Raw genomic sequence first — 24,897 nt, forward strand, 5'->3', positions numbered from 1 at the left:
AGTAACCATGGCACTTTATATTAGGCATTTGTTGTTTACTATGATATTACCAATTGTCATAGTGGGTCGTATTAAAAAAAAAACTGTTGCACACTGTTTGAGCCCCACCAGTTGCAGGTGCACAGATGTGCGTGTGGGTGTGCGTACATGCCGGAAGTATGAATCCACTTGTTATGCGGCGGCGGTAAATTAGCACAGTGGGATTTTAAACAATCTGTCTAAACACAGCGGGCGCGCAGGAGGTCAGAGGTCAGGCTGGGAGCGGTCCGGCGAAAACAGTGGCACACGCACGGCAGTCTAGCCTGTTGACTCGAGCCCTAATGAAGGAAGCAAAACAATAGGTAGGGGTTTCCTGAGGTGAGAGCTGCTCAGTTTTTTTTCCAGAATTCGATTTGAGGGGCACGAGGAGAGGAGAGGGGGTTGAGGCTTTTGTTTTCACTCGGCCTCCCCGTGGAGCCTCCTGCGCTGAGCTGGCGTCATCAAGGGAGCCAGGGGGGTCACCGGGGTCTCCCCTGGCTATGTGCCCAGTGACACCCGTGGGGGTGTTGAATGTTTAGCCCTGAACCCTCCCGCTGTTCCTCTAATAATTACCTGTGGTCCTTGCCCCCTGGTCACCTGTGGCTACTGGCTCTCTGTTGAATATTCTGTGTTCTGGCTAGGGAGGTGATAGTTCCACTAAATAAGGCCAGAAATAAAGTATTAAAAGGCAGGGCAGGGCAACGTACGGACAGCACCCCTTTCCCCGCAGCTCTGCTTCACGCCAGCTATAAACAGTGTTCTTTTATTGCTTACAGTTAAGGCAGGGTTAGAGGTGGCTATTGTGCTCTTGAGAGGACATTGTATGATTATGTGTGTGTGTCTGTGTGTCTGCCTGTGTGGGTGGGGGGTATTTAAGGGCTGAGCAGAAATTGAGTTAGAATGTAGCTTTCACTAAATCTGTCATCTCAATGTCCTCAGCTCATAAATAAACAACATGGAGGGATCCAAGGTCATCTATTTGTCATCAGCCCCTGTTAATAGCTTCAAACATAGTCAGAAGTGACATTTTGAAAGTCATGTCAATTCACACGTGCTCCGCTAGCGTTTATCGTCTGTCGGCTGAGGGCAGATCCAAGCAGAGAACAAAAGAAATTGAATAACCCCTCAGATATGGAGTCGAACTTCTTCAAACATAAACTACATAATGTCGAACGACATGTTTATTCTTGTGTCGTGAACTATGGCAGCATTAAGTCAATAGAGATGAAACTCTAGCCCTGTTTGATGCTGTATGAAAGCTTGTTATTGGATCGTTTTACCTGGTACCTCAGCCCAATGTGAAAGTATTCCAAATTTCCTCTGTGCTCACGTAAAAAAAAAACAAGAGTAACCTCGTTTCCGTGTTTCCCCCGTACCTCATCTCCAGTCACTTTAGCTCTCGGCCGTGCCTCCATACCTCCGCCTCGGTGGCCAAATGCATTCAGCCTGTGATTACAGTTGCATTAAGCGAGCTGCAGGAATGCGTATTGATTGGCCGGGGCCCTCCAGAGCGCGTCTCGTAAAACCTCGATCAGGCTGCCATCTCGTGCACTCTAATGCCTGAATAAGCGTCTGTGGTCGGCTGCTGGAGTCCCGGTAAGTGTGTGGTGGTAACTGCATCCTCCGAAGGCATCTGCCTGCCCCTACCCCCCAACCCCCCACCTCCACCACCTCCCAGGCTCTGCACTCTTTCAAACGAGCTGAAAAACGAAATAAACAACGTTGGTGCAGGAGGGAGTGCACAAACCCAAACTCCCTCCCAGCTCCTCCTCTCCCACCTCCATTACTTCAGTGCAAATAAATTATATCTTGGCAAATAAAAGCATTTTAAATGGAGGTAATACATCTAATATTTCTCATTATGAGATTGTTATAAGAATATTATAAGATCATTGACCTGTACATAGACATTTAACTTATTTTAAGTAGTTTTATCAAGTGAGATTATCGTACTGCACTGGCAGATAATTGACCTATCCATGCAAATGTGTTCTTCTGTAGCTACTGTTGCTACAGACTTTAGAGAGCATTGGCAAAATTGGTAAGACAACTTTACACAAGTGAAAATGTCTGAGTTTAAAAATGTCTAACTTACTTACAACCATTTCATAATGAAACATATTATGCCTACTTTAAAGATGTTTTCGCTTGCCAAGATATAGTTTATAGGCCTTCAGGGCTGCTAGCAAGAGAAACGGTCATCTCTTTTTCCTCAACTGCTGGAGGGGAGGCCTTTTGGCATTATGGCGTGGATCGGGGGCCCCCAGGCTGCTGTAGACGTCTTCTGCTGGACACTCGAGAGGCCAGCCGCACACTCGTGGGCCTCTCGCCCACCGCGGCGGAAAACCTCTCTCAGAGACAGAGCCACTCGAGAAATTATTCAACTTCTCAACGGCTGGCTGGTGCACCAGCAGGGGCTCGGAGATGACGTGTATTTGTGCATATCTGTGTGTGGGGGGGGGTTATATATGAGCCCCTGAAAGTTCCCCACCACTCAGCACAGTCTTTAGACCTCCAGCCTGTTGCTAACTACTTGAAAGGATGTGTGATAGAGTGAGAGTATATGTTATCATCACTGCTCTCCATTTTCACTAGCTGCCTCTGTAATCCACTTCTCTTACGAGTGTCGTTCTAACTGTAGTAGCTTCTTTGTTGAAAGGATCCAAGTAAACAGATCCTTATCCAGTCAAGTGCTGAAGGCTAGCAGGGCCAAAGCCAAGAATCGAAGGGTTGCTCGGAAAATTCTTTTGCTACTTTTAAATCAAAAGCATGCTTCACCGTTGAAAAAAACTTCTACCCTCCGTCATCTTTTTTTTTTTTTTTAAATGGCATTACTTCGTGTCATTGTTCCTGTGTCTAGCACTTGCGTAATGCAGCCTGCGGTCTCTAACTGGGCAGCATCCAATAACAGCCTTTGTTGGGTCATTCCCTCCTGTATTCCACAGCAATTTACAATGCATATGGCACGGAGCGAGAAAAAAATTGCATGCATATGGCATCAGGGGGAACAATAGCGAGCTGTTTGAAAACAGAAGTACGGATTTCGCGTCAGACTCGTTTTCCTCACTAATTAAGCAGTAAAAGGCCGGCTGGAAGGCCGAGATGCTGGAACGCGCGGTCACAGTTGCTGAGGAGAGACGGCTAGGGTGACATCATGCTCCCTCATGTGTGTGTATGTGTGTTAGAGTTAGCATGAGCTAAGTCACTGGCTTTGCCTTTCATTTCAGTATTGGCTTACAGTTCACTTACCATTTTAGAACTTAAATTACTAAAGCTCTGAGTGGGTGGCTTTCACCCCTGATTTTCTTTTGTTTCTTAAGTTTTTACCCGTATGTGTTTGTGACTGTGTACGCGTGGGGGTGCTGCACAGCACCTGATGTTTGTCTTCTCTCATTAGCTACCAGCATGAGGAGTGAAATCATGAAGTCTAGTTCTGAGGTCACTAATCAGAGTGGCAGATTCTCTCCAGCTGTGCTCCTGAATACACAGGGCCTCTATTCACTGGAGTCTCATAGAGGAGCCCCAGCACTGACAGGGCTCGAGGAGCCGCTGGCCCCTTAACCTGCCTAATTTTCTTTACCGTCGAGTTAGAGCTGTACACTGTAAAACCTCTGACTCTAATGGGACAACACTTAGGCCTTTTAAAGTTTTCTGTGCCTCATCTAGCGCCTCCATTGGGTTTTCCATACTTCAGACAGCTCTCTGTTCCTCTGTACCTCTGTCTCTTTTCTAATGGAGCAAAGGTCTTAAATTTCAGAGGATCCCCCCGCACTCCTCCGTCCCCGTGACCCCCCTCCCTCTCCGCCTCTCGCCGGGCGATTCGCGGCTTTTCTCATGGAAACTTTTACGCATGCTGGCAGGAGGCCCGGGCAGCAGGACTCCGCTCAAACCTCTAATGATGATTGAGAGTGCGTCGGCTCCGCGCTGAAACATGCTGAGTCGCTAACATCGGCGTGCGCCGCAAGCTTGCTGCTACGGGGGGGGGTCAAGTCATGGGGGGAGAGTGAGCGGGGTTGCATTAAACGGTGGGGGTCTCCGGCGTTGAGGGAATATCAGGGCTTGCTCCTGTGCAGAGTTGGACGCTACAGCGTCTAGCAGGAGCTCGGGATGGCCCTGCGGTTACAGTCTTGGCTTTTACTACGTTCAACTTTGACCCCTGTGGCTTGCTGTGAGAGGGTGGAGCCAATCGAACAGGAAGTGAAGGGCTTTATATCGGTTAAGTGCAGCGTCTGAAGCAGGCTCTAGCCTTTATTGACAGGTAGAAGAGAAGGGTGATGGTTTTCTTCATAATTTATGACCAGAGAGAACATGAAGTTCTTTATTGTTGTTGTTATTGCAGCGTTTTCGTATTAGGAATCCTGTTTTCCTGGCACTCTTTGTCATGATTGCGGATAAATGAATATAGGCTTTTGGGAACTTTTGTAATTGTTGGAAAAAATAACTTAAGACTAAAACAGCGGCCTCAGAGGGCTTAGGGGTTGGTTAGATGGCTATGAAGGCAACCAGACTGTCAGGACTAAGAACAGCACATTTTGGGCTTTCCATCACTGGAAACATATAAACCCATAGTGCCCTGATTTAAGTTTCCTCTTCATTTCTGTTGAAGCTATTATCAGCTATGGACATTACATTTAGACAAACATAGGCCGGCATTTATGACCTGATTTTCATTTCCTGTTGTGAAAGTGTTGAGTCTGAGACGAGGGAAGAGAGAGAAAATGAAAAGAAGTCACTTCACAGCCTTTTTATATACCTAGAAATTGTGCAAAGCTATGATAAATCTGGAAATTGTCATAATTACAAGCAGACGTCATTGTGTTGGACCACTAGCTGGAAGATTGAAGGTCAGTGCAATGGTGGTCTCAGTTCCACTCTGCAAGTCGAACACTAAGCAGAAGCCAGTCACGAAGTTGAATTAATCTTGATTTATCGACTTAATTTAGCCATAGATATACACGTCAACTCATTAGTGCATATTAATTAGTTATGGTAATGACTATGATGTTGCATCACATATAACAGTGAAATTCAGTAAGAGCTTTGAAGAGCAAAAGGACATCAAACAGTACGGAAGGATTTCATGATGATGTTAACAGTTTCCTAATGACACTGTGTCATTTTAATTGGGCACAGGCTGTTTTCCTGGGGGAGACATACTGCATAACCCTCTCCTCTCATGTGAGGTTCCTTTCCTTGGCCATTTCATTCAGAGTCGTCCAATTTCAGCCACTCCGTCATTATACCCGCAGTCACTGCAATGGAATCCGTCTGGTGCGTAACTACATCGCTGTCTAAACAAATTGGGTTTCTTCATGTCTGAACCTTGATGCCTTTAGATCGGAAACCAGATTTTCTTTCTTAAGGGGGAAAAGGTTCTCCTAGTGTTCTTTTTCTTTGCCAAAGTAGTGGTCAAAACAGAGCGTCTGCCACGTTTTGGCCCGAAGAACTGAACGTATTTCTTCACTGATTAATCCGTGCTGTCCGCATTATTAAGTACAAATGTTCAAAACCATTCCATGGCATCCAAAAACACATGCCTGTTGGAAGGAAGGAGGAATGGTAGCTACCATTCTGGAGAAAAACAACACTGGAGAGAGGAAACAGGAGTTGTTTGTGTGTGTGGTGATATCAGCATGTGCCTTGCGTTAATGTGCTGGGGGTTTGTGGTATGGGGCCTCTGTGCTCCTGGGTGCATTCTGAGGGTTGAGGGTTGGCTGGAAATGTAGGGGTTCGGCCCCCGCTGAAGAAGTCCATCATGCAGCCTGCGGCTTGGCCCTGGTTTGGCCTAAGTTTGGCCCGAGTTAGGTACAATGCCCCTGAGGCCCGCTGGTGCCCACAACCTAAAGATGATGAATGTATCTGTGGCCGTCTTCACTGCGAGGAAGGCTTTATATTGCCTAGTATTTTGCAGCACCCAAATGACTATTTTTTTCTTGAGTGTGGACTGTTCATTGTGTATTTTGGAATACTTCTTTTTTTCCTTTTACATTCTCAAACGTCTTTCAGTTGAAAGCTCATCGGGAGGATCCTTCAACACCTTATTCATAGCTTCACAGTTCAAATCTTTGTTTATCTCTGTGAAGGTCATTCCTTAATCTGTTGACTAATTTCGTCATCACTGACAGCCGTGTTGCTTTAGAACTCTTAAAATGTGGTCATTCCCATTCGCAATACTCTTTGATCTTTTTTCGCATTTAAAATAGCAGTGAAAAAGTATCCCGTAGTGACGGTTGTCAACAGGCAAAGTTCCTCTGAGTGGCAGGCCTTGGGGAAGCCGTGGGCTTTTGCTGCTCTTGGCTCATCTCCCTCCTTCTCTTGCCTTACTTTGCTCCCTGTCCACAGTGCTCACCAAAAAAAAGGGAGGGAAAGGAAAGAAAGATTCTTAAAAGACAAGAACTTTTGCCGGTAGCTCCTGTCACAGGCAAGCAGCCTGTTATACATTCCTGATTTCACTACAGCAAACCACACACAGGCCGTCTCGACTAAGGTCGCTGGAGGAATGAGCCCGAAACAGTCGAGTGGAAGACCTTTTCGCAGATCAATTTACTCTTTCTTTCCTTCATTCTTTCCTTCTCATTCATACTGAGAGAGTTAGAACCCATGGCCCCTGTTCAGTCGACCCCGACTCGAGATGTACCCTCAGGATTCAGATGGAGCTCATGTCAGAGAAACTGAGGAGACACACATACCCCTACACACAAAGACAGGCAGGCTGATAGGAAAAAGTGAGGAGGAAAAAGAAATCTGTGCTCCAGCTTCTGAGGTTCTCTTAATGTTCACAATCATACTGTCTGGGCTGGTCAGCCCAAGAGTTTGCAGTTTTTGAGTCAGTTAGAGTTGTGGATTGACACCAACAATTGAGGAACACCAAAAATTGAGGAATATTTAGTTTCAATCTAGGCTTAAAATACAACACTTTGAGTTATTTACTGGAATCTGGACGTAAATCAACATTTAAAAGCCAAATGGACCCTCTCAGCTGATTTTGTATTACATTCGGTTGTGTTTAAACCTGGTTAAAAACCAAATAGTATGCTTAGTTGTTTATTTTGTGATCGCTTTTTCAGTTGTTTTCAAAATCTACAAAAACCAGTCTGAAAGTGTGAGATACACAATGTTTTCTTATTCAGTTTGGATATTTAAAGTTAAGGATTGTATCCAAGGTTTGACACAGTTCCACAGTGCTAACTCCATTAAAGCAGCTGAAGCAGAAACTCTCCAAATGAAAGAAATTAATACACTAAGTTCCTCTTTTCACTTTTTCGGGCCACCTTTAGCATACAGAGTTAGTGGGCTTTGGTTCAGTGGCTTGTTTACATGCTTCTGACAGTTTAATGTATTATCATTTGCTGATGATTTAGACGTTTCAAATCCCAATCGGTCTTTAGCTCATAAAAGTGTCCTGTCCACACATGTTGTACTCCTGTTATTTTCAGTTATGTAAGTGATAAGGAATATGAATTACTTAAAGGTTGGATCATTTCTGATGTGTCTGTCCTGCACTTCAGAGAAAAAGGAGGTCTTTATAACTGAAGCAAAAATAAGAATTTATAAATTGCATGGTTGTTCTTTTGCAGGAAGTCAATCGTGTTTTAAATTAGACAAATGAAATTTGATAAGTAAATTAATGCACCTGTGACTATATATAAGGCACCTGTGACTATATATATATATATATATATATATATATATATATATATATATAGGGGAGCTCAATTCTCGCATTGTGATGCGGACGTGGACGATTCTGAATGTCAAAAAATGATTTTCTAAATATTCATTTATAGCGTAATGTTGATGGAACACAAAAGGCGGAACTTGGAAGTGCGGAAGTGCAGCGCCCGGACAGTCTGTGGTGGCACATAACAAAAACACAACTGGATGAGCAAGAAATCCGAGCGGCTCTGCATTAAAAGCCAGGTTAGGTCAGGAGTCACAACCCAAATGTTAAGAAGAGCCATTTTGTCCTTTCAACAAAAATCAAACCACCTTGGGAGCCACAACATTTTATGTCCAGTATGTGTCAGTATGTAATAATGTCCTAGTATAGGATAAACAATAAAAACGAAAACACAGATTTACTTTGCTCTGCTTTAAGCTTCAGATATAGCTGCTTTCCTTCTATCTCCGCCAGAAAACTTTTCCTCAAAAGTAGAACAGTTTCTTGTAAAATGTCTCTCAACGAAGTCGCTTCTCATTCTCCAGCTTCTTGTTTGAATTTTTCCGTTCCTCCTTAAATTCTGCCTGAGGCACCAGAATGTAAATGGGGCACCATTTAAGGTGGAACGGGGAAATTCTTAAGTTAATAAGAGCCTTCCAGTTCACTTGCTACATCACTTCCATTTGTTTCGTTAATAAAAGATATTGGAAGTAAATTCATTATGGATCATTACAGATACTTTGCTTTAAAAGTACCAAGTCCTCACACAATGAGAAAAAAGAAATCCTGTATAGAAAAAAAAGATGCTTTAAGATGCATCGATAATTGTTTTATAATCGCATCTCAGCCTTCTGAATCACAATCAAATTGAATCGCGAGGTGCCTAGAGATTCCCACCCCTAATATACACACACACACACACACACACACAAACCAATTGAACAGGGAAGATCATACTTTAAATTTATCAGTCATCACTTCCAGAGAATTTTGTTGTGATCTCTTTATTAATCCACAATTATTGAGTTATTATAGCCAGTTGACATATAGTCCAGCCATCCATCTTCCACATGGAATGCCTATAATCGTGGCAAAGGGTTTGAGCACGTTGTTTTTGTGAAATAGGGCCTGCGGGGAACTCTGTGAGTGTGGAGCCTTGACATTGGTGTTTATGTTAAAGCTGCAAGATTTATACTGGAATCATGGTCTCTACCTCTGCTAAGGCATTCAGACAGAAAGCGCGTAGAGCCAGATTCAGTATTAAATTTACAGGTGATGAAATCGTATGGCCATAACCTGGTGAAGGCACAGCTGTGATTTACACATGACAGTGCCATATTGATGCGGATGCACATGTGTGTGTGCGAGTCTTCGGAGTCAGGGGTCTGTTGTCTCCGTTAGGAGCTGTGATAGGCAGGAATATGTCTATCCTTGGTTTTAATCTAGACATGTGTTTGTGTGTGTGTGTGTGTGTGTGTAGGAGTTGGAGCAGATGCTCAGTAGTCTCTAGTGGATTCCAATGGTTGTCTGATGCTGAATGGGTATTTCAGAGAGTCCAGATGTAGGACTGATATAGGCATTTAAAGCAATCCGAAAAGAGACTGATGATAGTAGTGGAAAAAGCCAATCCAAGAGCAATGGTATGAAAAGTATGGGGGAACACCAGCAGATGGCCTTAAAATATCCCAGCCATCTCAACATCCACGACTCTCTGCTGGCTTTATAAGCCATTAGGCACAGCATCAGTGCAGCATCTTTCTTTAGAGGCTTAATGATAGTGTGATATTGTAGGGACTTCATTGAACTACCATACACATATACATATGGTACTGTGCAAAAGTCAGAGCACCCTTTGCTTATTAATTTCCAGTGAAAACTGTAATTTAACACAAGCTATTCATCATTCAGGATTTTGAGTTAAAAAAATTATTAAAAAGGACCTAAAATTGTGATTCCTAACAACCACCTGCAAGACCTGATAGATCACCAAAGCTGTCCCCATCAGAAAAACAGCATGTACTGGCCATCTCTGAGTCCAGACCTCAACATCATTGAATGTGTTTGGATTGTGAAAAGCAGAAAATGCAACCAACTTCTAAGACCGAACTTTGGAGGTGTGAATAATATCCTTGTTATTATTATGATATTAGGCACCATTGATATCAGGAAAACAGATCATGCATTAACTCTACTGTAGTCTATCTTATGAGCAGTGGCTTTGCACTTGCACAACTCACAACCCCAAAGAAGAGGTCGTGACCCAAGCCAAGGAGGTAAACTTACTTGAGGAGTCCTCATAGTCTGATGTGATAAAATTCGCCCCACAGCTTCCTCTCTCTCTGGAAAGAAAGAAGGGGTCAGGGCTCGAGGCGGCCAGCCAAGAGCCTCTGCTCAGTTAGACGGCTAAGGCACCTTCAAGCACTCGCTCGGTGATGGATAGAGACCAATAAAACTCGCTCTGATGTAAGCTTTTTTGGAAGCAGAAATTGCAGCATATATAAGTATTTTATATAAGGAGGAAAAAAGTATGATTTGAAATCTGACATTAAGACTGACAGGGTACAGGTGATTTAAAGAGGCAGAGTACAAATACTGATGTCATAAATCCCCATTTAAACGCAGGTGTAGCGCCAATTCTCACTCAGACATTTATAGCGTACCAAAACGTGATTGCTTCAATATGCTCCTGCTTTTCCTCCATATTTGAACACGAGATGACTATCCTCTTCTCGCGGCCGCTGTTGCCGCACGGCTTTCCAGGTCAGTATTCATCAAACGCGGCTTATCTGATGGCCGCAGAGGTTTTGCCATGAACCTTTACTGACTGAGGCAGCACAGACGTTTCTAATCTTTAACCCATATCTCATCACCCAGACATACCTTTACGTCCGTGTCAAAGACTCAGCGAAGCTGGAGTTGAGAAGTTACCCTGTTTATTCAGGCAAGAAGCCATGTTGAATTAATAGTTCCCCCCTATCCCAAATGTAGACAATTGGTTTTTAAAGTTTTCTTTAGTTTTACACTGCAGCTACAACACAGACGTATGTTGAGTAGCTAAAAACAGTAGTAACAGCCATATTGAAGCTGACTGAAGCCGATCATAATCAGGCGGTCATGTAAACAGCATACTCCAAATTCTTAGATCAGAGTAAGGTCTAGAAATCTGATTAAGAAATCTGATAAAGAGAGCTGGATTGTAGCGAAAACTGACGGCAGTACCGGAAATAAGCGAGCAGCGTTACCGTGAGACGCAGCGAAACATTTTTGGGGCGACGCTGAAACGAATAACAAGCTTGAAATTAAGGATTTAAATATTCTTCATCTTCTAGATGATGTATGTTCATATTTTCAGGTAAAGTCACGCGATGTTTAAAAAAAAAGCTGCGGCATGAAGTTTGATTTTTACATTACGTTTACGTCACGTCTTCTTCTGTGAGTTTATTGGCTGGTTGCAAAGCAGAAATCTGATTAGTGTCTGACTCATGTAGACCCGGAGATCCCCATTATCTGATTACTGAAGTGCATGTAAATGCGTTGAACGGATTACTGATAAAATCTGATTTTCTGCAGTTATCGGATTATTAAGTGCATGTAAACGCGCTCAGTGTTTCGTACAGCGCCAGAAATCACAAACGCAAGTCTATCTAGGATCTCTCAACAACTTGATATGGTTTAAGTTAAGTTTGCTAATGATGATGTTTAAGTATGCGGTGTTAATTGGTGGGGTACATCGCTTCTGTTAGTTGTTAGCTGCATTAGCCTTGTTGCTCCAGTGCAAAACTAAAAAAAAAAAATTCAGACTTCAAAATATCGTGTAAGACTCTGTGACCCTTGTTTTGTTACTGTCATGTTCATTCCAGTGATGCAAAAGGCTAGCAAGGAAAGAAAGGTGTGGCCGTAATTGACTGTTGTGTAAAGGCTTCAGAAGTGGATGTGTGCACGTGTGCAGTGCAGCAAATTGTGAATCATTTCTGCACATCTCTGATTAGGGCACAGGAGAGAAGGTCTAACCATGTAAACACCCTCCCCACCACACACCCTCCCACGGAGGCCACCCGACACACACCCCACCGTCCCTCGGGTCAGAGAGGAAGTGAGCAGAGCAGAAGAGGGAGGGGGAGATAGCAGAGAGACGGAGGGAGGAAAAGACAAGTGCGATAGGGAGACACACCAGAGCTCAGCAGATCAAAGGAAAAGGGCATGTTTCAAACCCAGCCAACCTAAACAGGTCTTTCTTTGCGGTGGCGCAGAGGGGGGGAACTGTTGTTGTTAGATTGGCCGTCTAATTTTGGAGGCCGTGTCTTTCTAGTGCTCTCGCAATCTCGGCAGCGGTGAGTCTAATTCGCAGTGCGTGTGTGTTGTGTGGGGGTTTGTTTTTCTTTCTTTCTTGTCTGGGTCGAGCAGACTCCGGTGTCTCCTGGGCTTCCTCACTCACCCTGGCAACAGTTGTAATTGATCAGGCTCAAGAGACTCGCAGCGCACTTAGTTTCTTCATACAGTACACTGCCTCGGCTTCAGCCTCACTGAAACAAGTGGTGCACCAGAGCCTGTGCCTTAGTCTGACCTACCTGGACGACCTGGCAGATAAGGATCAAACTGAGTGTTTAAAGACACACTGACCTGTCATTCGCCAACAAACTATCCACCTTTAGCATAACTGACCACCGGTGTGAAGCCCTAGGCTGGGTAGGAGAAGTCTCTGTTTGGGCCAATATAAATTGCTACGGTTAAGATTAGAGACTGTGTTTAGCCTCCCAAACCACTTTAGCTAGTGTAAGTATTTTCTACAAAATAAAGAGGTTAAGTTTAGGGTTAGAGTTGAGTACTTCCACAGTCACATTAGCAAGTATCCTACAGAATAAAAGGGTAAAATAACTATTTCCCCAATCACGTCAGCAGTTCAAGCTAGTTAGTTAGTTAACTGACTGAAACAGTAACTTTCAGGTTTTACAGTGTACAAATGTATGTATTAAACATCATCATGAAACTTTTCACGAAGAAACTTTTACCTAACATGAACACTACCTCACCTAAACTTTAGCTAGCTAGCTAACTTTGCAGCCTCACTAGCTTTCTAACTTCCTCCCAGGCTGAAGCTTTGCTGAGCCTAGTCCGAACGTCTGCAGGTGTCACCCCAGCAAACCCCTACAGGCCAAAACGTTTGGAGAATCGAGATGCTCTGGCAAAAAAATAAAATGCTAATAACGCTTGAAGGCTTTGGCTTATCAGTGATTCGGTTGTTTTTCCAAACATGGTCATTTTAGAACGTTCCAGAATAAGACAAGATGAGCCAAAGGACACACTATGAATGTATAAGAACTTTGTGAAAGAACATAACTGTATGAAGGGGGACCAAATTCTAGCATAGGATTATTGGGGGAGAACATTTTAGGACAGGATGAATGTGGGACCACATTCTAAAGCAGTATGAATAGAAGATTACATTTAAGAACAGTATGAATGGGTGAAAACGTTCTAGAACAGTATGAATGGGTGAAAACGTTCTAGAACAGTATGAATAGAAGATTACATTTAAGAACAGTATGAATGGGTGAAAACGTTCTAGAACAGTATGAATAGAAGATTACATTTAAGAACTGTATGAATGGGTGAAAACGTTCTAGAACAGTATGAATGGGTGAAAACGTTCTAGAACAGTATGAATAGAAGATTACGTTTAAGAACAGTATGAATGGGTGAAAACGTTCTAGAACAGTGAATAGAAGATTACGTTCTAGAACAGTATGAATGGGTGAAAACGTTCTAGAACAGTATGAATAGAACAGGAGGAGAGGTTTTAAATCAAGTTTTTAAAAATGTATTTTATAGTGTGACACTATATTTTTACTGTTACTAAAACACTTCATAAAGTTGTATATTGCATAAACGTATGTTTGCTCTCTCATTAGGTGAGGGTTAGAGTAACTTTCTGCGCCAAATCAAATGTTCTCACGTCCAACTTTGAGCTACCAACAATCACAGACAGTTATAGCACACCAGCCCAGCATCTGTGGTTGTTGGCGTTTGGTAGGTGAGTGTGCTCTGGCCATTAGAGCTGCTGGAGGCTTCTCCCTCCCCCTCCGCTGTCTGATGGAGAGCTGTAGCAGTAGCAGAGGCCTGGGGAAACTCCTACAGGATCCAAGGCTTTACTGCCTGCCAGCGTGGCTCATGCCCCTTCCCCTCTCTCCCACTCTCTCTCTCTCTTTCTCTCTCACTCACACACACACTGGGTTTATTCAAAGCCATTTTAAAACAAACTTTCCCTCCTTTTCTCTCTCTCTCTCTCTTTTTTCTCCATGCTGTCAGCCTCTCAGCTGAACGCTTCCACATGGGCGGCACAGACTTTTCTGCATCAACACTTTTCTGACCGTGATCTGCCGCTCATGCGCGTCTGTCGGACTGTTTTTGTTGAAATCTATAGCGACAGTAGATTAGTCACTGATCCAGGAGAATGTGTTCTGAGTGTGTGTATGTGTGCTTTCTTAACCCTTCTAATGTTCTCCTCTATGGGGTTAAGGCAAGAGTTGGCATGCTCGCTCCCGGGGCCGCCTCCCTGCCGCAGTTCGGTGCGTGGGAGGCTGTGAATAGCCCATTAGCGTTTCAGCTGAAAGCGAGAGCAGATTTGATATTGTGGGGAAACAATAAGTAATATGTAGCAGGAAATTCAATTGCCCTTCTCCTACAGCATCAAATTCAGAGTTAAGCTTCCTTTGCCAAATCAATTTCACGGGCAGTTCAAACAAGGTTAAAGCATTTCTGTGAAAGCTTCCATTGAACATATACGATTTCAAGGCAAAAATGCTGGTGGTATATGGTGATCTTGTAATGCAGCTAGAAATATGCTGTTGTATATCGGTAGATGTTTGAGAGACGGTTTCTCTCATTTGCAGACAGAACTTTCCTCTGGATTTCTACCAAATTAATGAATAAAATCGAATGGAAAAAATACAGTGGTCATGTTTGCGGTTAATGGGTCTTTGCTGATGTTCATTCATATCTTAATTGTCTTTTTTGGTTGAATATTGAAATGTTAGTTACTCTGAACTACCTTTCTTACGCTGTTGAGATAAAGGCAGCTATTTATTGTAAGGGAAATAGAGCCTGAGAGTTAAAGCTAGCTATAGCTTCTAACTCAGCCCATGAAATATGTCTCTGCCATACGGAGATGGATCTGGTGATTTGTGTCTTCGCTGCCGAACTCATCACGCTTGATTTAAAAAGCCCCAGTTAGCTTCCCCTCTCGCTCATCACCAGAATCAAGTTTCATGCTAAGGATTGTCCAGGCGTGATGGCCATTCATCTCTACCAAACCACAGGCTTTCCCCTCTCTTTTTTTTCCCCCTCCTCCTTTCTTTCTCCCACTCGATTAGTTCCTGCACTCGATTCGTCCAGTATTGTTGGTTCTAAGACGTGTAAAATAAAGCTGGAGCAGTCTCAAGCCCTGTAGTTGAAAGAGGATCTGGGTGTTGGTGCTTACACTTGTCTTGAGCTTTTCACTTCCATGATTCATCATTCCAGCGCTCTCAGAAAGGGCTTGTGTTCAATCCTCTCTTGTAATCTCCCACTCATCTTGGAACAACAGCGATGAAAAGCCGGGATAGAGCAGTATCAGTTCCTAGAGGTGCTGTATCTCCTTTAACCTTAGTTTGGATCATTGTTGGCTTCTGATTGTTACACATAGTCACTTTTTAGCAGTCTTTATTCATTTTCATACACAGTAGGATCACTCATGTCCACTCAGACGGTCATAATTAAGTGATTAAATATGATTAATCTATTTTAAAAAATAGAAAAAATACCTTCTTGAAGAATCATCAGTGATTAGTCTCATGTTGCATGATGGAAATGCATATTTTAAATTCTAAATACATTTTAAATACAGAACACAATGGAAACATTCATCTGCATGCATGTTCTTACATCTTTCCTATAGCTTTTATTTTTAGAATCTTTGAAAAATTCAACTGTAAATAGTGGAACTGGGGAGAGAAGTTTATTTGAAGTGGTTTTGAGGTTTGAATTGATGAAAAATACTCTTCTTCATCTGAGCTAAAGTTTTGCTTCGCATTGTTCCTTTGAAGTTACTGAGTTGGAGAAAACCAGTTAAATTAGATTGCAAGTGATGTTCTTGAGGTTGAACTGACAAGCCATTTTTTTGTGCATGCATGGTGTATTATGGTTTGGTTAAGTCTGTTTTAAGTCCATTTCTCAATTGCTCATCTAAATAATCAGTAGATTGTTCAATTTATAACGTGATCAACATTGACAGCCCCACTCTGTAAGAAATGGTTGTTCAGTTTAGTCTAAAAAAGTACTTTATGTGGTAACAATCAATTTACTTTGATAGAAACAGTGCAAAACGAAATATAAGTTTAGATGAGGGGTGTCACATCTGTGGGCCAGCTGTGTTTTTTTTTTTCATTTTTACTTAACATTTAGCCAGATAGGCACTGAAGCTTTGTTCAAAAAAAATATTGTAAATAAAAATAAATTGTTTTAGGTAATTTTAACTGCCTATTTGCTTAAACTAGACACCAGGCATCTTTTCTTCTTGGTGTAACCACTGGTCCATTGATGGTTGCTGGGGGGAAGGGCGTCGGAACACACACTAGGTTGCAATGCATGCTGGGGACTGTAGTACATCTGAGGGTGAAACGGGCTACTAAGAATCAAAAATTTAAATAATTTCACGGGCCGAGTAGGACTGTGTCACGGGCCTGACTTGGCCCACAGGCCCTATTTTTGACACATGGTGTTTACATGAACAAAAGCAAATTTTTACATCAACTCAAACCCCAAAAACACTTCATGTCAACTTCTGCCCTGTTCACCTTTTTACAGTGCAGTATTTACTTGACTCATACCGTGTTGGATTGACTTGTAGTGCTGAATTGACTCTCAGAGTCTTCAGTTTCAACTCACACAGTGCATGAATGCCTTCAAAACTGTGGTTTCGAGTGCAAAAACAGGAGTGGAATCGGGGAGCATTTGACTCTACAGCAGAAGCGAAATGATTCCTGTACTCTAATTATCTGTGGTACTGTTATCTGTGTTCAGACTTTTTCCAGTGCTGTGAAAGCTTGCACTGCATGTACACAGGTGATGGAAACTAAGCGAAGTGACATCAATGCTGACAGTGCACCAGAGTCATAGCAGTAAAGTAAGTTGTTGCTTTGGTCAAATAGGGCAGAACCGGAATTCCCGCGCGGTGTATTTTTAGAGGAGCGAACGTCAGTGGCCGGTCACTGTTCCCTGCGTGGAGGAGGAGATTAAAAGATGCCTTGGACAGGCTTGGGTTTGATGGACCACACCCAAAGGGAAAACTGGCAGGGAGGGGTTGGCTGTACTCCCTGTACTCACGTGTGTGTGTGTGTGTGTGTGTGTGTGTGTGTGTGTGTGTGTGTGTGTGTTGGCAATGACAGTATCACAGACTGGCACGCTGCAGGAATGAAGCATGTTTTAATAAAGCAAACCTTCTGTGTTCTGTCACACTCAGAGATGCTCAGTCTGAAGCCAAGCTTGCGTATAGGTGTGTATGTGTGGGTGTTGGTGTGGGTGGAAGTGTGAATTTGCCTCGTTGTCTGACAGCAAGAAAGCCCAAAAAATAATAACATACAGATCTATTAGATTTCTTTTTTCTTTTTCTATTTTTATTCATTTTTCTTTATATATACAGTTTTTATGCTGTCAAAGTTAATTTGTTTAATGGTATACGGCCCTAATTTTTTTAACACCCTTAACAAATTTTCTTAGTTTTACCCCTCGGGCTGCCCACAGTAGTACAAGCTGAAGCCCAGCGGCAGAGCTGTATGTATGTATGTTGCTTCAACAGAGTGATTATAGCCCTCTCATTTTAATACAGCTCTCAAATGGCAAGTTCCAATGATGGCTCTTTTGATAACAGTTGCCTCCAGCTACTGCGGTGAATTTGTTTATCATCAAAGTTCATCAAGCCTGAAGTGTCATTTACAAGCAAATCACAGCAGTGATGTGGCGATCACTGATGAACCAGTCAGTTATTCAGCAGAGACACTTGCAGGAGAACTATGGATAAATCAACAAGCAGCAAGCTAACAAAAGCATTAGCACAGTGGAAAGCTCCAGTTCCGCTCAAGAGTCTCCACTGAGACAAGAGTCCATGAACACAAGCGTGAGCGGACTAGTTGAACCATTAACTGTATAATTATATAATATATATAATATGTAAGATAATAATGCTTTTGAAATGATAATGATAAAATAACGCTATTGAAATATTATTGAAAGTAATAACTTGTGATGATGCTTATTTTGTCCATTTATAGCTATAATAAAATGCACTGCTTGTTAACTGGAAACATTTCTTTAGAGTCAAAGTGGAGCAGATAAGACAGTTGCAATTAATCACAATTAACTACACAAAATAATGCAATTAATCATATTTAAGCATTTGAATTATTTGTCAGACCATTTTTTAATGTTTCCATCCAATTTGTTTTCTTTGCTGCTTATTTATAACTGCAGCCCTTCTCTGACTTTTCTTGATATTCACACTGTAATCAACTGTAGGCCAGTTAAACGATTAATCAGTCGGGTCATTAAACAGTGAATTTCAGCAAATGTTACATCATCAATAGTGTACAGCAAGATAACGCTTAAACTGATAGACTTCCAATTGAGAATAAATGATTTTTTACGCTACACAGCTGAGAGCAGTGCTTTATCTTTACGTTTAAGACCTATTGTTCAGGCCTATAAGAATGAACCTGTTTCTTATTATTTATTAATGCGGAAGATTGTTACAATGGATTGCATCAGGTGAGCTTAGCAGGGCACGACTGGATTTGACCCCAAGTGACTGCATTTGGCTTCTGTAACACCTCAACATCTGACAATTTCATCTTATTTTGTCATAACAATCCTGTCTGTACATATTTTTCCTTTGTGCTCTGCACGATTGTCTTGATAAACAAGCTGGCGACCACATAGATATTATTAATAGGGGGCTATAATTAGGCACGCTTGTAGCTTTGAGGTTTAACAGTTTACAACATCCTGTTTCAGCGGCTTTTCTGAATGTCAACACAGTGTGATTAGAGACCTCTGGACACCTTTCTGGCGTAAATCTCTCATACTTTTTTCTTTTTTTTTTTCTCATTTTATTTTCCAGCTCTCATGCTTTTTGTATCAGTGGAAAAGCTGAGGGCTTGGAAATGGAAACTATTAGTTGATAAAGCAAAACAGCACAGTGTTGTGGTTGCAGTGTAGGTGTGAAAATTTCGGAGAAGGCCCGACCGTTGCCACGACTGACAAGAGTGAAAAGGAAGCGACCGCTTTTCCTCTGAAACAAAACCCTTTTTTTTTTTTGCATTTCGTACTGCTGAGGTGGTGATTTTTTTCTCTCAGCGTGCAGTGTGCTCTGTGTTACCTGAGGCTGTTTACAGTTCTTTATATATCCTAGTCTTTCTAGAGGCACATTAAAGTTTGATCATGTAATTATGATCCTGGTTTTGTGGTTTGTTTTGTGTGATGCAAAGGGGGGTGAGCAAAATGAGCTCGGCATGTAAATGCCTGTTTTGCTCCGAGCAGCAGGTACAAACAGCCAGCAGTGTTGGCTCAGCCTGCACTTTTCCACTGGGACTACCCCTAATGTAGGAAAACGGATTCTGAGCTCTGTGCATACATGCAAGAGAGTGTGTGTATATGTGTGTGCATGCCCTGTCTGGAGGAGCTGATAAGGCATTGTTGTTGGTGGTCTGTTAACATAAAGACCCACCTTAATGAGACCACACTTACTTTAATTCCCAGTGAAAACAGCCATTGAGTATAAATTATACATTTTTCAATGTCAGGAAAAAAACATGTGCAGGAATATTTTTTTACACCTCCAAAGTTCAGTCTTAGAAGTCGGTTGCATTCTCTACTTCTCGTGATCCAAGTAATCCTAAATACATTCAATGTTATTAAGGTCTGGACTGGTCAGGTCACTGTTCTCAGAGCACCAGCAGCTTCTTTGTTTTTTTTCCAAATTTTCCTCTTTTTTTGTCCGTCTCCTTTTCTCAGTGAGGCTTCTTGAAAGCTACACATCCTTTCAGACCCATAGCGCTGAGTCGTCTTCTCACAGTGGAAGGATGGACAGAAACACCTGTGGATGTTTTCAGTCCTGAAGCAGCTTGATTTTCTCCTCTCTCTCAAAGATAAAAGCTATAAGTGCTGATTATATGTATTTTGTATTTTATAGCCATTATGACTGGAAATGAAATAAATGGTGGTCTTTGGCTTTTGTACAGACTTGCATGTTATAAATGTACATATTAATTAATACAGAGCCCTGGCCTGGGTCTTTGATGTGGACAGTTAGCATCGCTACTGGCAAGTGCTTCGGCTTCTGCTGCAGTTGCTGATGGTTATCAGTTCAGGGCTTTTAGGAGCAGCCGCACTCTCGGGGTCATCCGACCTATGACTACAGAGATTCTTTGTAGTCACTTCCCTAAACCCAGCCAAAGAACACAGCTGATAAAAACACTCTGAAGTCTGGCTAAAATAGTGTGGGAAACGCGCGGGCGCACAACACACGCCAGGACCAACCTGCCCCTCCGTGATGTTCACTCACATGGAGTTCAAACGAAAGTAAAAGAATATCCAAAAAAGGCTCAATGTTTCCTTCATCATTATTCACAGCTGATGCTTATTAAGTCAGGTTTTAACTCCTTGGTCTAAAGATTACTGTCATTTTACTGTACAGTTCAAATGTAATATCTAGGGCTGGCCCAACCTGCATGAACTTGTGAGTGTTTATGAATCAGTAATTTTTTAATGCAGTTTCTGTAAATTAACAATATCTGTTCTGTCTAAATGTTTTTCTGATGAAATTTATTTTAGGCTACAATATTTAGGGCTTAAGGAAAGTCAAAGCTTCTGAATTCTTCTTATTAGAGAAAACAGATACTGACGTAACATACACTAGTATTCAGATTTGTTATTTGGGCCAGCCCTTGTAATTACACAAAATAAAGAGTTAATTACATAATTACTAATAAGGATTTATATTTAGACTAATATATACACAAGTTGAAGTCTGCAGTTCTGGCTTTCGGACAAAAACACAGCAAAAATAAATATATATATATAAAATAAAAATATAAAAAAAACTGCAGCATCTACAAACTCCTACTCACAAACACAAATATAGTATGAGCTGAAAGTTTATAGAGCACTTTTAACAGAATCTCTCCACTTGTTTGAAAGAGCTACGCATGAGAAATAATTAATATTGAATGACAGGATGTTTTTATTGTTGCTGGCAATAATTACATGCTTTAAATGCTGTGAAAAGCACGGGTTTAGTATTATACTATACAAAAATTACTGTAGAAAAATTTCAATACTAAAAAAAAAAATGTATTTGTCATTTTGTTACACTTATAGATTAAGTCAGGCATGTCAAACTGGAGAGCTTCCAGGCCAAAGTGCTGCAGATATTGGCGTTTACCCTCATCTAACGCTCTGAATTCAGTTCATAAAGGCCTTGCTAATTAGCTGATGAGCTGAATCAGGTGTGTTTAATGAGGTAACATGCTGAAGTCTGCAGGGTTTTGGCCCACGAGGACTGGAGCCTGACACATGTGGATTAAGTCGTATATATGCTTATGTATGTTATACGTTGTACACATGTTAATATTCTGTTTTGTTTTGTGTCCACAGTCAATGAAATCATCAGGAACGACTTGTCAAGCACTTCCGCTCACGGTCACTCGTAGATGGCCATCGAGACGCCTGACGAAAGAAGGGACCAAGACGTCTTCCCTCTGAACCCGTCCACTCCTGGACACTGAGTCCCGGCATTTAAAGTCGACAATTCAAGAGAAACAACTACACTTGACTGAATGTTTCACATGAAAAGCCTTAAATTCAACGAGGTGCATGAAAGCACCGTCAGTGACTGTTCTCCTTTTTTATTTGTTTTTGCTCTTGCCTTAAATAGAACTTTTGCTCTTTTGTGGACCAAGATTTCGCAGAGACTTTCCTTTAGTCTCTCTTATGTGGTATGTACCATCGTTCAGGACCAAGGCTGTTAGACAGGGTCAGAATAATAGAGTAGCTGAAACGTCCCCACCTGTTCATCACGCGGGACAGATACTGCAGTGCCTTGCTGCAAGCACAAACCAGGATGCAATCCCTTTCTTCTTATTCACTTCTTTTTTATACCTTTTTTGATTCAGTCACTTGTTTGTTTACAGTAAATATGAAAGGCTGGAAACGTGTAGGAATATGTGTGTGAATAAAGTAGACTAGTGTTTAGACCATGTTTTTTTTTTTTTCATTTTTATACCATGGCATATACATACAAAGACGTCTGTAGCGCTTTTTGTTTAAATATGTATGTTTAATATGCTGTAAATATGCCTTAATTTTCTGTTGTTGTCCCTTGTATAGTGTGTAGTCTCTCAGTGAAATTGGACCACCTCTACCTCCCCACCCTCACACCCCAGCACCACTGATGAGAGCCCAGTGGTTAGAGAGCTTTGCTCATTACTCACAGTATATTTGAAATGGCACTTAGCTCTAAAGTTTGGGAAAAGCAGTCATGTAATTGGCCAATAGCTTAAGTGACATCTAGCTGCAGCCCGCAGACCTAACCCCAGAGGTTAGCCGACTAAGTTAGCTAACCAAGCTACCCAGTTAATGCTATATAAAAGTGAAAAATATACTGTTTTAAGGTAAGTATGTTCTGTAGTTACATACGTTTTAAAAATAAAGTTCAAATCACGTTTGGCATGTTAGCTAAAGCACTAGACAACATGGTTAGGGATATAAGCTAACGCTAACCTTAACCTTAATCTTTTTAATTATAAGGAAGCAGTTTACACTAGCTAACATGGTTGGAGAAGCTAATCATATCAGCGCATGACCAAGAACCACCTACTTTGACAGGAAGGGGCCGTTTGGCTAACATGAATAATGACCACAGACTATTGTTTTTGTGTGACTTTTAGGGATAGACGAGGTTCAAAATGGAGCGATAATTTTTTTTTGATGTTTTAACAATTTTTTAAGGTCAAGCAAGTAAGATTTTAAATTCATTGAACTTCTAAAAGCAAATGAACAGAACATTAATCTGTTTTAAATTCTGTTAACTTATTTGAAGTTCAATGAACTCAAAACTAGGGCAACCAGGTTACTTTTTAAGTTTAAGCATTGAACTATTTTTATAAAGCACTGGGGAAATTGTGAGGATATGTCGCTTACTAGCTTCTAAATACTTAGTATATAAGTCTGATTATTAGTATACAAAGTTTTAAATGACTATATATATATATATATAAGAAAACCTTGTATCTCCAAAATGGAAACTTTGCAAAAGAAGGAAAAAACCTACGTTACTTTTAATGTAAGTCAATGGAACCAGACTTTTTTCCAGGTCATTTTGGGTCATTTCTTTTAATCCATTCATCATGAAGTTTACATACAATGTGGAGGGTAACAGGTCATTTCAAATTATGTCAAAAACTAAAAAAACGTCAAAAATGAAGATACAAGGTTTTCTTCCGATAACAGCGATATATATGAAGGAGCATCCGTTGAAGCAGGGGTTTTCTCCACCCAGCCTGGGGATTCACAAGATCGGTCTGCAGGGCTGAGGCTAGATATGACTAGATTGCTTTAGGTACATGAAAATTTTTTATTTCAGTTAAAGCATTTCTGCTTTGAACTATTCCAGCTTTGGGAAACTGAATCTGCTGTTGGCTTCTTTTTCCAGTGATGGCACACAAATCTAACAACGTCTATGAAGAAAACAACAAAGCTTATTAAGCATACAACAATGTGTGTAGTCATAAAGGGGGATGATGTACAGTTTACGGAGACAAAGACCAGCAATAAATGACACGACACCAAAGGATTTTACCGTGTAATCGATAGGTTTTCTATAGTGTAGAGTCTGTCAGTAATAGAGGAGTGCACTAACCTGTGTAGGCCAGTCGTCTAGGGAAGTGCTTCTTAATCCCAGTCCAAAACTCTCGCTATTCCAAAACACCTGACGGACCTAATAACTGCCTAATGTGTTAAACAAGGAGTATAAATAAACATTAAAAACAAGCAGGACTGCGATTAGGAACCATTTGTCTACGAGGCAAAATGTAAAAAAACATTCTGTATAAGACCAAAACTGAGAGGTCTCTTGTTGTCGAAGGCTCACTTCTCTTCTGTTGAATGAAAAATTGTCTTTCTAACGCATGCACTTAATATCGATATCCAATGTTTTGTTCTTTATTGTGACATGGATACCTTGGGATACTTTCTTCTCCTTGTATATGAATGCATGATCGTGTGTAAGAGACCTTGTCCCTGTGCCTTATTTTGCATTGGCTCTGCTAAACAGGCTGATTGTATTCTCTTTTTCCCCAGTCAAGGCACACGGTGAATTCAATCTTGTATCTTCTCTAATATGAAATATTTATAGAAATCTCAAGGGTATTTTATGTATACAGTATGCTTTCTGCTAACGAAACGAATAAAAAAATGATTATTTAAAAGATATTTGTGACTCATTTTTTTCCATTTAGGCTGAATCCTGATGAGGGCTGACGTTCTTTTGTGTTAGAGGTGGGCGATATGGCAAAAATATACCATCATGATACTTGAAAAGATTTTTTTTTATTGCACTCAAACTTGTGATACAAGAAAATCACTGTCAGAAGAATACATATATATATATATATACCAAGAGAGAGAGAGATTCTGATTTCTATATCATTTTATCACACAAGCTGTTCATGTTGTGTGAAAATTTCATGCTGAATGGACCGAAAGAGAAATATATATATATTAATCACTGCTCTTGGGACAACAATTCAAGAGAAACTACTACACTTGACTGAATGTTTCACATATATATATATATATATATATATATATATATATATGTATATATTAATCACTGCTCTTGGGACAAAATGGTCCAAAATCTCCAAAATGTTATATATATATATAGGTTTAATATTGTTTTGTTTTATGTTTGTATTTGTTTTTTTGTTTGTTCGTTTGTTTTTTTTGACAGCAGCGATACACATCACATTTTGTTTTTCAGATGTTTGATAAGTTTAAACAATGGTTTGAGTACAATAGCTTTTATTCAACATTTTGCATAGAGAACTACATCAAATGCAGTTGAACAAGACTCATTATGCTCTAGTTAGGGATAAATATCATCGTATTGCCCACCGCTGGTCTGTATGTGA

At 41.1% G+C, this 24,897-nt stretch overlaps 1 protein-coding gene across 3 annotated transcripts in view; it reads left to right on the forward strand.

Annotated features, from left to right (window-relative positions):
• The window catches only part of LOC118797143 (nuclear factor of activated T-cells, cytoplasmic 1-like), an 82,545-nt gene extending 58,353 nt beyond the window's left edge, over positions 1 to 24,192 (forward strand). For all 3 annotated transcript variants that reach the window (XM_036556381.1, XM_036556384.1, XM_036556382.1), the window contains one exon: positions 21,362 to 24,192. In XM_036556381.1, the coding sequence (XP_036412274.1) occupies positions 21,362 to 21,417 (56 nt within the window). In that variant the 3' untranslated portion in view covers positions 21,418 to 24,192. The remainder of the gene's footprint in view (positions 1 to 21,361) is intronic.
• Positions 24,193 to 24,897: the final 705 nt, after the last annotated feature.

The sequence above is a fragment of the Colossoma macropomum genome, unplaced genomic scaffold, assembly GCF_904425465.1.
Source record: "Colossoma macropomum unplaced genomic scaffold, Colossoma_macropomum, whole genome shotgun sequence".
Classification (NCBI taxonomy): Eukaryota; Metazoa; Chordata; class Actinopteri; order Characiformes; family Serrasalmidae; genus Colossoma; species Colossoma macropomum.